Source organism: Martes martes (genome assembly GCF_963455335.1).
Source record: "Martes martes genome assembly, chromosome: 4".
Taxonomy (NCBI): domain Eukaryota; kingdom Metazoa; phylum Chordata; class Mammalia; order Carnivora; family Mustelidae; genus Martes; species Martes martes.
Genome location: NC_137891.1, coordinates 107,603,123 through 107,616,132, shown reverse-complemented (window position 1 = coordinate 107,616,132; position 13,010 = coordinate 107,603,123). Strand labels below are relative to the sequence as shown.

At 38.9% G+C, this 13,010-nt stretch overlaps 1 protein-coding gene across 1 annotated transcript in view; it reads right to left on the bottom strand.

The window, feature by feature from the left end:
• The window catches only part of FRRS1 (ferric chelate reductase 1), a 48,984-nt gene that overhangs the window by 22,599 nt on the left and 13,375 nt on the right, over positions 1-13,010 (bottom strand). The window contains exons 4-6 of the mRNA XM_080802966.1: positions 12,912-13,006; positions 11,661-11,808; positions 7,221-7,403 (exon numbers count right to left, since the gene is read on the bottom strand). Coding sequence (XP_080659092.1) covers positions 7,221-7,403; positions 11,661-11,808; positions 12,912-13,006 — 426 coding nt within the window. The remainder of the gene's footprint in view (positions 1-7,220; positions 7,404-11,660; positions 11,809-12,911; positions 13,007-13,010) is intronic.

The following is a 13,010-nucleotide window of genomic DNA, read 5'->3' as shown; positions in this document are numbered from 1 at the left end:
AGAGGAGAAAGCAAAGCAAGGAATTCATGGCTTTCTCCCCATGATTCTTTAGTCTTGCAGTTAATATTTTTTTTTCTTTTTTCTACTGCTAATTTTTTTTTAACTTTTACCCTTTCCTCTTTTAATTTTTTTTAATTAGTATATCTTAACAATACCTTACCAAAAAAAAAATAATAATAATCTTTTTTTGAACCTTCATTATTATAGTCATATTTTATCCTCCATTGTATCTAACTATATTTTTTGTATATACATATATTTTTTTTTATATTTTCTCCTTATTTGTTTTCTTTTCTTTTTTTTTTTTTTTTTTCTTGTTTATCCCCTTTCTCCCTCCCACGATTTGGGGTCTCTTCTCATTTGGTTAAAGCACATTTCCCTGGGATCTTTGCCACCCTTTTAACATTTTATTTTCTCCTTTATATATTCTTATCTGGACAAAATGACAAGGCGGAAAAACTCACCACAAAAAGAAGAACAAGAAGCAGTACCGAAGGCTAGGGACCTAATGAATACGGGCACTCTTTGCAGATGATATGATACTGTATGCGGAAAACCCAAAAGCCTCCACTCCAAAACTGCTAGAACTTGTACAGGAATTCAGTAAAGTGTCAGGATATAAAGTCAATGCACAAAAATCAGTTGCATTTCTTTACACCAACAGCAAGACAGAAGAAAGAGAAATTAAGGAGTCAATCCCATTTACAATTGCACCCAAAACCATAAGATACCTAGGAATAAACCTAACCAAAGAGGCAAAGAATCTATACTCAGAGAACTTTTATAAAGTACTCATGAAAGAAACCGAGGAAGACACAAAGAAATGGAAAAATGTTCCATGCTCATGGATTGGAAGAACAAATATTGTGAAAATGTCTATTCTACCTAAAGCAATCTACACATTTAATGCAATCCCAATCAAAATCCCATCCATTTTTTTCAAAGAAATAGAACAAATAATCTTAAAATTTATATGGAACCAGAAAAGACCTCGAATAGCCAAAGGAATATTGAAAAAGAAAGCCAAAGTTGGTGGCATCACAATTCCAGACTTCAAGCTCTATTACAAAGCTGTCATCATCAAGACAGTATGGTACTGGCACAAAAACAGACACATAGATCAATGGAACAGAATAGAGAGCCCAGAAATAGACCCTCAACTCTATGGTCAACTAATCTTCGACAAAGCAGGAAAGAATGTCCAATGGAAAAAAGACAGCCTCTTCAACAAATGGGGCTGGGAAAATTGGACAGCCACATGCAGAAAAATGAAATTGGACCACTTCCTTACACCACACACGAAAATAGACTCAAAATGGATGAAGGACCTCAATGTGAGAAAGGAATCCATCAAAATCCTTGAGGAGAACACAGGCAGCAACCTCTTCGACCTCAGCCGCAGCAACTTCTTCCTAGGAACATTGCCAAAGGCAAGGGAAGTGAGGGCAAAAATGAACTATTGGGATTTCATCAAGATCAAAAGCTTTTGCGCAGCAAAGGAAACAGTTAACAAAAAGTTAAAAAGTTAACAAAAAGACAACTGACAGAATGAGAGAAGATATTTGCAAATGACATATCAGATAAAGGGCTAGTACCCAAAATCTATAAAGAGCTTAGCAAACTCAACACCCAAAGAACAAATAATCCAATCAAGAAATGGGCAGAGGACATGAACAGACATTTCTGCAAATAAGACATCCAGATGGCCAACAGACACATGAAAAAATGCTCCACATCTCTCGGCATCAGGAAATACAAATCAAAATTACAATGAGATACCACCTCACACCAGTCATGCTAAAATTAACAAGTCAGGAAATGACAGATGCTGGCGAGGATGCAGAGAAAAGGGAACCCTCCTACACTGCTGGTGGGAATGCAAGCTGGTGCAGCCACTCTGGAAAACAGTGTAGAGGTTCCCCAAAAAACTGAAAATAGAGCTACCCTATGACCCAGCAATTGCACTACTGGGTATATATCCTAAAGATACAAACGTGGTGCTCCGAAAGGGCACGTGCACCCGAATGTTTATGGCAGCAATGTCCACAATAGCCAAACTATGGAAAGAACCTAGATGTCCATCAACAGATGAATGGATAAAGAAGATGTGGTATATATACACAATGGATACTATGCAGCCATCAAAAGAAATGAAATCTTGCCATTTGCGACGACGTGGATGGAACTAGAGGGTATTATGCTTAGCAAAGTGAGTCAGTCGGAGAAAGACAGCTATCATATGATCTCCCTGATATGAGGAAGTAGAGATGCAACATGGGGGATTTGGGGGGTAGGAAAAGAAAAAATGAAAGAAGATGGGATCGGGAGGGAGACAAACCATAAAAGACTCAATCTCAAAAAAACAGACTGAGGGTTGCGGGGGGGAAGGGGGATGGGAGAGGGTGGTGGGGATATGGACATTGGGGAGGGTATGTGCTATGATGAGTGCTGTGAAATGTGTAAACCTGGCGAGTCACAGACCTGTACCCCTGGGGATAAAAACACATTATATGTTTACCAAAAAATTTTTTTAAAAATTGCTAAAAACTAGTGAGAGGCCACTGCAGTGGTCTTGAAATGACAATAAAAGTGTAAGCCAAGTCAGAGATAGTGACAATGCAATAAAGAGAATGAAGAAGTATGTCAAAGACAGAATCAAAAGTATCTGGAAGATTAAAAGCAATGAACACACTAGCACCCAAATCTTGACTTCTAAACATTATTCCTATAACAGGGAAAAGACCTCCTTTGAGAAATGAAAATGCATAACAGCATAAGATGAATGGACATTTTGTTACACCAGAAAACAAACCCACACCAAAAAACTAATGGAGACACATCAAAGGGCATTTAAAAAAAAAAAAAAAAACAGCTTGAAGGAGCCACATCTGGGTCAATATGAGCATTAAAAAGAAGAATGATGATGATAAACCATAACACAACAGACCAAAGGAATTCATCAGTCCATAGTGTTTCCCCAAAAGTGAAGGAAGGATGCCAAGAATGCTCTTCTTTTTAGAAGAATGCCAGCTAATAAATAAATTAGAAAATCACCATTTTGCAACCACAACTGTAAAAACTGTTTCAGGAAAGGAACATCAATAGATGCTAAAATAATTTGGTAAAATGTTATTGAGGAACAGAATATTCGCCATGAAAATATCACCTCATAGATGACTTACTAATTAAAAAGAGAAAATACGCCTTCACAATGGAAATATCTGACAGACACAAGTGATGAAACATAGAATCACCAATAATGCAATAATCTGACATTACACACCTCTTGATATGATGCACTGAGATAGAAACAAACCCCCTAGGTAGTATTTGTGCAAAAAATCTGAACCTGAATCTACTGTACAAACTGTGGGACATTCTACAGAATTATACTAAAAAAAATCTAGAAAATAGGCAGGATAACAGATCAAAGAGATATAACAATTAAAGGTATTGAGTGATAAATGACTGGCTCTTGGGTCAGAATTTGTTTTAAAAAAAACAGCTTTATAGCTGTGGATAAAAGGGAAGAATCTAAGTCACAACCAAATTCCCTGAACACCAAAGAAGATGGTGGCAGCAATGAATGAGAGTCTATAAATTGCCCAGGACAGTATCTGAAAAGAAGCAAGGTAATAATGGTAACTGCTTTTTTACTACTATTTTTGATCACCAAGAATGGGGGACACAAGAAGCATGAGGAGGGAATATATTAAGTTCAGTTTTATAGATGATGGTTAGTGTCATCCAGAAACATTCATCAGGACAAGATCAGCTGGCCACTGGAAATTCCAGTCTGAAGTACAACAGAGGCCAGAACTGGGAACATTCTAGAACTGAACATTAAGAAATTATATACAGAGCAAGATGACACTGGGCAGAAGAAGGAAGGCAAAAGAAGCTAATATATAGTATTATATATTGGATCTTGGGTCAGAAATTTTTTTTAAAAAACAGCTATAAAGGACTGTATGGGGACAACTGAGGTATTTGGAATATAGACTATATTGCATATAATTATTATATCATTGTTACATTTTCTCAATGTGATCAAGATATGGTAATTACAGGAGCACATCCTTGTTCTTAGGAGATACTTGCTAAAAATTCTAAAGATAAAATGTCATGATATTTCTATAATTCAACTTTCAAGTAGTTTGGGGGAAATGTTTCAAGAACATATAGTATTATTGATGTACTTTATATCATTTAATAAAATATCTGATAGGGAATATGTATGTACTTTGAAATGTAGTTAAAATTCAGACATTATCAAGTCATTGTTAGCAAAAATATGGAAAATTAGGGCACCTGGGTGGCTCAATGGTTTAAAGCCTCTGCCTTCAGCTCAGGTCATGATCCCGGGACCCTGGGATCGAGCCCCGCATCGGGCTCTCTGCTCGGCGGGGAGCCTGCTTCCCTCTCTCTCTCTGCCTGCCTCTCTGCCTACTTGTGATCTCTGTCTGTCAAATAAATATATAAAATCTTTAAAAAATATATGGAAAATTATACTCTTCATCAATTTTAATGGTGAACCCTAATACCAAAACAATTGTTATCATTAATTTACAAGTAAAACTGAAAAAGGTAACATTTAGCTAATATTCATAGCATCAGATACCTTCAGTATTTAAATTTATATTAGGTACTGAAAAGAAACAGCAGATCATAAAAAATCCTAAAATTTTCTAAATAGCCAAAAATAGAAATAACCACTTTAAAAATATTTTCTGAGGATGATTTATTTCGCTCAATTTAGGCAAACAGGTGTACAGATGATTTTAATCATTAAGTAAGATTGCTCTGTAAATCAACGGCACCTGCATAATTAAGTCTTTTTTATAAACATTTTTTGATGAGTACTATACCAGAAACGTAAGATTTCTAAGTAAGATAAATATATCTTGAATTAAAGACAAATGCTTTTGTGCCATCTATGCCTACAACTTAGAAAAGAAACAACTGGTCTACTTATGCGCTTCTCATCACCACACCGAGGGGAGCAGTAGTGTCTTTTCCTCTTGCTGACAGATTTTATGTGACCAGAAAAAGAAAAATATGAATATACTACTACATAAAGTTTGGGTCTAAAGTGACTGTTTTTTAGTTAAGGGACTGGAGCACATATCTAAATGAGCACTGTGTGTTAGAGATGAAGCTAGACACTAATTCCAACAAGACCACCATTGTTAATCAATCCTTGGGGGGCCCATCTTCAGAATTTCCATCATAACCAGTTCCATCCCATTCACACAACAAGCACTACCACCTTCTTTTCTTATTGCTGTGTAGTCCCGTTTTATTTTTAATCCAGTCTCATCATCTACCTTAGGTACCAAACCTGGTTCATTTTGGCCAGAACTGCAAATACCCAAAAGAATATGCTATAGGTCTGATGACAGTTACAAAGGGAAATAGGGAAAACGTTTTGGAACTATTGTAACATCATTCAATCAAGTATAAAACTTCCCAACAAACAAGTTGGTTTTTTTTTTATTTGACAGAGAGAGAGATCACAAGTAGGCAGAGAGGCAGGCAGAGAGAGGGGGAAGCAGGCTCCCTACCGAGCAGAAAGCCCAACGTGGGGCTCAATCCCAGGACTCTGAGATCATGACGGAAGCTGAAGGCAGAAGCTTAACCCACTGAGCCCCCCAGGAGCCCCCCGACAAACAAGTTTAAAAAAGAAAGAGTTTTAATTTCTTATAGGTTATTTTTAAAAGCATATGACGTATCTGGGGCACGTGGGTGGCTCAGACGTTTAAGCGTTGGACTTGATTTCAGCTCAGTCATGATCTTGGGGTCATGAGATAGAGCCTCGCATTGGGCTCTGCACTGGGCATGGAGCTACTTAAGATTCTCTCTTTCCCTATTCCATTGTCCCTCCCCCGTCTAAAAAAATAATAAAAAATAAAAGCATATGACATATCTTATCTCTCCTAAGTTTAAGGTATACATTTTGCTTAATGGAAGAGAATAATGGGAGCATTCAAGGACTATATAGTAAAACACCTAGGTCATATGCAGACACATATAGTAAGATACCTTGGCGTAATTTTTTACCCCTGGCTTCCTGCAAAACTTCCAAGCAGCCTACAAGGACCAATATGATCAGAGTGCACTTTTAGGGAAATCATTAGTTCTTCTAGTACAGAATCTCAGCAGAAATTCCTTCTAGTACAGAATTTCCTAAAGAAGTGATGTTAAGTTTAAAACCTGACAGGAAAGAAAGACCCTGTTGACTTTGCTAACGTGGAAGTAAAAGGCTTTCTCCATTTGTAGTCATCCCCGACCTCCCGCCAACTCTGCTTTGAACAGGACTCGCACATGTCCTGGCCCACACTTTCCGGCCTTCCCTCGGGGAGATCAGGATGCCTTGGCAGCACTCTGCTCTTCCACACCGTGGCACAAGGCTGCCATCTACAGAACTATTCCATCCATCCAGCACTACCAGGGGAGAGCGAGAATCAGCTCAAAACAAATGCTGCCCGGCGCCTGGGTGGCTCAGTGGGTTAAAGCCTCTGCCTTTGGCTCAGGTCAAGATCCCAGAGTCCTGAGATCGAGCCCCGCATCGGACTCTCTGCTCAGCAGGGAGCCTGCTTCCTCCTCTCTGCCTGCCTCTCTGCCTTGTGATCTCTGTCAAATAAATGAAAAAATCTTTAAAAAAACACACACACACACACACACACAAATGCTGCCTTCCCTAGATCTGACAAAGCAGCCTCTGGTGAAGAGTGTATTTATGCCTGGACACACCAGGGGTCGTTCTCTGGGATATGTACCGATGACTACCAACATGGAGACACTGAGGCAGCAACCCACGCTGTGGTTGCTGGCCATTCGAGAAAACGATGAGTGTCGGAAAAGCATCACAAATAACATAAGACTTTTATGCAGAGCATCTTTTCTTAACTGCACTTCCTGCTTTTATCACAGAGACAGAGACAGACAGAAAGACACAGGGGCAAGTCCACCGGCTACAGAGCAATTTTCTGAACTCTCCATAGGATGGCCTGTTCTTAGAGCTATGTAATTGCACAACTGTTAAAAATATGATATACCTAAAAAAGTGTTTAAGTCAGCATCTCCTCTAAGTTAGTGTATCCTGCCCTGCCCCCCCTCCCCATTTTAAGTATGATCATTTGACCATGGAACAAATAAGAATACAGCCATTGATCAGCCTCCCTCTTTCGTTATCACTTACGTAAGTAAGGGATACAAACCATCCATCTGTCATGAGAAAACGCAAAGGATAAATAGCCTTTACTGGGCCCACTCATTTCAACCACCACTGATTGGTCATCTCGTGTGAAGGACAAGAAGAAACAGGCGTGCTCCTTCTCTGGGTCACAGTTCACAGGACTCCTAACACAGAACTTCTTGTTCCCACAATCTGAAGCACTGAACTAGAAAAATGACAGGGAGAAAAAGTCTTAATTACCGACAAGGCAGTTCATTTCACCATGATAAAAGAGCCACTACTTGAAGCACAAATTTTCACAAAAGTATCTTTTCATAATAGAGATTCAAAGTAGGAGACAAAAGACACAACCCAAATTAGAAATGATCAGAGCAGTAGTTATGTTGTGAACTTTTAAACTTAATTAGTTTTAATTAAAATCTGGAAGACACAACATTAGTTGGACTATAATGTGATGACTATTAAAAGGACTTTAATACACAAAATATTTCACATTAATTAAGTTCTGGAGCAAAGTTTTTAGCAAATTTTGAAAAACATCTTAAAGAATATTTAGGTCCACACTGACTCTTGCCTAAAGTGTATCCTTGAGTTTTTAGAATGCATTTCTAAAAAGCAAACAGACAAACTCTTAGCAAGTTTTTATATTTAGATCCTGGACTCTGCTTCTAGAATTCAGGTTCAAATTGGATATTAAAATAATATTAGAAAAAATGGTTACTCCTATATATACCACTACTCCAAATAGCAGTAATAACAATTAAGTGGAGAAGAAGCAGGAACAACCTACAATGACTTAATTCAGAGCTCCTTGTTATAGCAAAAAAGAGAAATATTATCAAAAAATGTCAGCTCTACAATCTGACAGAGCAAATGTGCAGTCATCTTGTTAGAAGGCGCTGTGAGGGTGTATTTCAGAAGAGTTATTTTTTTTCTTTTATTTTTTCAGTGTCCCAAGATTCAGTTTATGGACCACACCCAGTGCACTATATGATACATGCCCTCCTTAATACCCATCACTAGGCTAACCCGTCTCCCCTCCCTTCCAAAACCCTCAGTTTGTTTCTCAGAGTCCATAGTCTCTCGTAGTTCATCTGACCCTCCGATTTACCCCAATTCACTTTTCCTTTCCTTCTCATAATGGAGGACATTACGTACAAATAAGTGAAATCATATGATAATTTACTTTCTCTGCTTGACTTATTTCACTCAGCATAATCTCCTTCAGTCCCATCCATGTTGATACAAAAGCTGGATATTCATCCTTTCTGATGGAGGCATAATACTTCATTATGTATATGGACCATATCTTCTTTTTACCCATTTGTCTGTTGAAGGGCATCTTAGCTTTTTCCACAGTTTGACGACTGTGGCCATTGCTGCTATGAACATTGGGGTACAGATGGCCCTTCTTTTCACTACATCTGTGTCTTTGGGGTAAATACCCCAGTGCAACTGCAGGGTCATAGGGAAGCTCTAATTTTAATTTCTTAAGGAATCTCCACAATGTTTTCCAAAGTGGCTGCACCAACTTGCATTCCCACCAATAGTGTAAGAGGGTTCCCCTTTCTCCACATCCTCTCCAACACTTCTTGTTTACTGTCTTGTTTTATTTTGGCCATTCTAACTGGTGTAAGGTAGTATCTCAATGAGGTTTTGATTTGATTTTCCCTGATGGCTAATGATGATGAACATTTTTTTCTTGTGTCTGTTAGCCATTTGTTATGTCTTCTTTGGAGCACTGTTCGTTCATGTCTTCTGTCCATTTTTTGACGTAATTATTTGGTTTTTAGGTGTTGAGTTTGAGGAGTTCCTTATAGATCTTGGATATCAGCCCTTTGTCTATAGTGTCATTTGCAAATAATCTTCTCCCATTCCATGGGTTAAACTCTGTGTAACTAGATCTAATGGGAACTGTATCAAAAAACTTCTCATTTCTTCTACTCTACCAATACTTCTGGCCACCAAATGTGTGGCAGGTTTTCCCACATTAACCAATTCTGCAATTCTCTGTGGACACCAATCGCGTGTCCCACATTGCAACTCCATTCTGACACAATCTACCTGAAGTTAGTGTTCAATCCTACAAGTTGGGGGCTCAGTCCCAGAAGACTGCTCACTTCAGAGGCCAATCACAAGTTCCAGGTTCCCACTGAAGAGGAGTGGAGGTTCCCATGACCCTCTCCTTGAGTCTGATAATGTACTAGGATAGCTCACAGAACTCAGGAACACAGCTTTCCTACTAGATTACCAGTGTGATACTTCTTTTTTAAGACTGTATTTGTTTATTCAGAAACAGAGTGAAAGAGAGACAGAGCACACATAAACAGGGAAAGGGGCTGAGGGAGAGAGAGAATCTTAAGCAGGCTGCTTGCTGAGTACGGAGCCCATATGGGTGGGGCTGGATCTCACAACCCGGAGATCATGACCTGCACCAGAATCAAGGGTCTGACGCTTAACCAAGTGAGCCACCCAGGTGCATCAAGTGTATTATTACAGGATACAACCCCAGGAACAGTCAGATGGAAGAGGCACACAGGGCAAGGAATGTGGGAAGGGGCATGGAGCTTCCACACCCTCTCTAAGGCACCACCCTTAGAGCACTTCCATGTGTTCAGCAACCTGGAAGCTCTCTGAACCCCACACTTTTGGGATTTTTATACAGGCTTCATCATGGAGGCACGATGGATTGTTGACTCAATTTTAAGCCCCCCTCTCAACTCTGGAAAATAAGGAGTGGGGTAGAAAGGCATGGGCTGGTCTTTCTGGAGACCTGCCCCCATCCAGGAGCCCACCCAGAGTTACCTCATTAGAACAAAAGGTATCCCTATCACTCAGCAAATTACAAGGGATTTAGGAGCTCTGTATTAGGAACTGGGGTCAATGGCCAAATATTAACAGGAAACACAGCAGAGACCAATATATATATTTATTTCACAGGAACTTAAAGAAAAGTCACAGAGTGGAAAGAGCAAGCCACTACCAAACTTGGATTTTGATCACTGCTCTCCCCTTTAATCCATTACATTTACTAAAGAACTTACTGTCTGTCTCTCTTGCATCCTGCAACTACACAACAGAGACTGAACCCTGAGGTCTCTTCTAGCTCTACAAATGCTATAATCTCATAATTCTGAATAAACCTTTCTAAAATCAAGATTACAAACCTGGTGCAGAGATACCATGAAAGCTCCAAGAACAAATGCCTTTTATGTGAATATATGGAAAGATAATTCTATCAGTAGATTCCTACCAGGAAGCTCAGGTCCAAAATGGCCATTTACTCCCCTAAAGCAGCTTTGAAACTAAACATTAAGATTAAGTAAACTGAGGGGTACCTGGCCAGCTCAGTCAGTGGAGTGTGCAGTGCAACTCTTGGTCTCAGGGTTGTTAAGTTCAATACCCACACTGGGTGTGGAGATTACTTAAAAATGAAATCTTAAAAAAAAAAAAAAGGCTAAGTAAACAGAACTAGTGCAAATAAAAGATCTAATTGTATGGTCAAAAGTGTAACATTCATAATAATGTAGTCAAATAAAATCATCATGTACTACAAAATGTAGAAGGGAAACAAAGTGAGACATTACACAGGAGCACAAGTGCTTTACTTAGTCTTCCCTATAAGAACAAAGAGCTATAAAAAGATTTTAAAAAAGAGAAGGAAAAGAAAAAAGGAACTAATATTTACAGAATTTCTATTAAGTGCAAAGCAGTTAGAAATCTTACATTCATTGCTTTGTTTAATTCTCATAGTGATACTAAGAGCTAGATATTATGATTTCTCATTTCTTAGGTAAAGAAACTGAGCCCTTGAGAATTAAGTAGCTTGTCCAAAGTCACACATAATGTAGATGAGTCGGGAATTGGACCCAAGTTTGTTCTTTCAACTGTTATCACCTGCTGTAAGACATTTTTCATTTAACGGACTTCTGAATTAGTAAGTCTAACATCAGAATTTCTTTCAGTGAAACTTTCCTAATGTTTCCCATATGCATTATCCTTTACCAAATATGTTTTCTTCAGTCATCATTCTTCTGAACCAGAGGGCCTGAATGGAATTCTCCCTGATGGGTTTGTGAAGAGTTTCTGTAGCTCAGCACAGAGAATCCCCCAGTACTCACTGGCCTTCATGAAATCGGATCTAAGAGTTACATCACTATTTCAAGATTCTCCTCCAAATCCTGTCTAAATTTAGCCCAAGCTTTAATCCTCCTCTCCACATTTGCTATTTGGCAGTATAGACTCTGAGTGATACCAGATCCACACCTCGAACATGCAGGGTCTTGCATGTTGCCATGAAGACTTCCTGCAGATTTCCTGCAGAAGTCCCAAAAACTTGCTACCACAACCCAGTACAGCTACTTCTCTATACGCTTCACCAACCTAGAACCCTAGAACCACAGTCCCCAACAACACCATTATTACAGACTGCATTTGTTGAAATCATAAAAATGTCACTTACTGATTTGGTTAGATGGGAGACCGGAGGTAATGTCGACAAAGGGGCTACTGTAGCTTCGGGTGTGGTAAAAGGCAGTGCGTTTGGTTGTGAAATTACAGGACCAGGAATCTTCACCCAGTAGACTTTATACTTCTCAACAACTGTGACTCTGAAATGCAGTACTAATGAGATCAAACAGATTGTGGCCCATCATAATCAAATTGAAAAAAAAAAATAGGGGGAAAAAAAGGAATAAAGTAGGGACACCCAACTTAATACTACCTAATAGTACTACAACTTTTATGCGAAACTCTATGACTCTTCCACCTCATCACTAAGTGAACTTGTACTGCCCTTGTTCTCTTGCTCGCTCTCGAGCTTTCTTTTCTTCTCTTCTCCTCTCTTCCTTGTCTGTTCTTTGGGCATACTCACAGCAGTCCTGAATGCAGATCTAAGAACTAAACTGCACAGATTTCTACTCTCTGACATATAAAGAACATACTACTGTAACTACCTATTTCAGAGTGCACTATTCAAATTATTCCACAGAGCAGGTGTAGCAGGAAACTACAGGGAGAATGCTACATAAGTGACCATCAGCTCTTACTGGCGTCACAGTCCCTTTCCACATTCCACACAACAGACCAGGTGCAAGGCTGTGTTACTGTGTGCTGGGACCTGTGTACCAAGTAGAACAAAAAACAGAGAGATGCCAGGAGAGTAATTCTCCTTAAAATATATGTCTCTAACACCACTAAGGAATCATTACACTGCTTTATGACATTCCACTTACCCTTGCAGATAGAAGGGGGAAGGACTTCTAATTCTACTGAATTTCATTAATCTGAGGGCATGCACCATCTTACTTTTCTGACAATCTAATCTGCAAGTTGTAACACTACAAAAAAGTCACCCAAACTTCGGGATTTTTTTTTCATATTCTCATATTAAGACAAGAACAAATCAAAAAAATGTAATAGTCTGTACACCATATGTAGACTCAAGTAGTAACTGATGCCTCTTAGTGTGAAGGCATTGTAATACATCACTCATTCAACAAATGTCTATTAAGTGTCTATTAGGTGCCAGGTCCTGTGCTAAGTGGAAAAAAAAACAAGTAAAAAAGTAAAAGACTACTTGTCTTGTTAAGGTGGTGTCATTACTACAGCAAACCTCTCCTGTACAGGTAAATGTCCAAAAGGTATCAAAAATGATACAGACCATTACTGTTTCAATTTTACTAGTTGCACATTTGTAAGCCCTCCTACTCACAGAAACTTTACGTGATTTGGAGCATTGCTTGGAGCATTCCAGTAGACTTTAATTTTTGTTTTCTTGGATGAACTTGTGTGACTCACAGCATATCCCTGA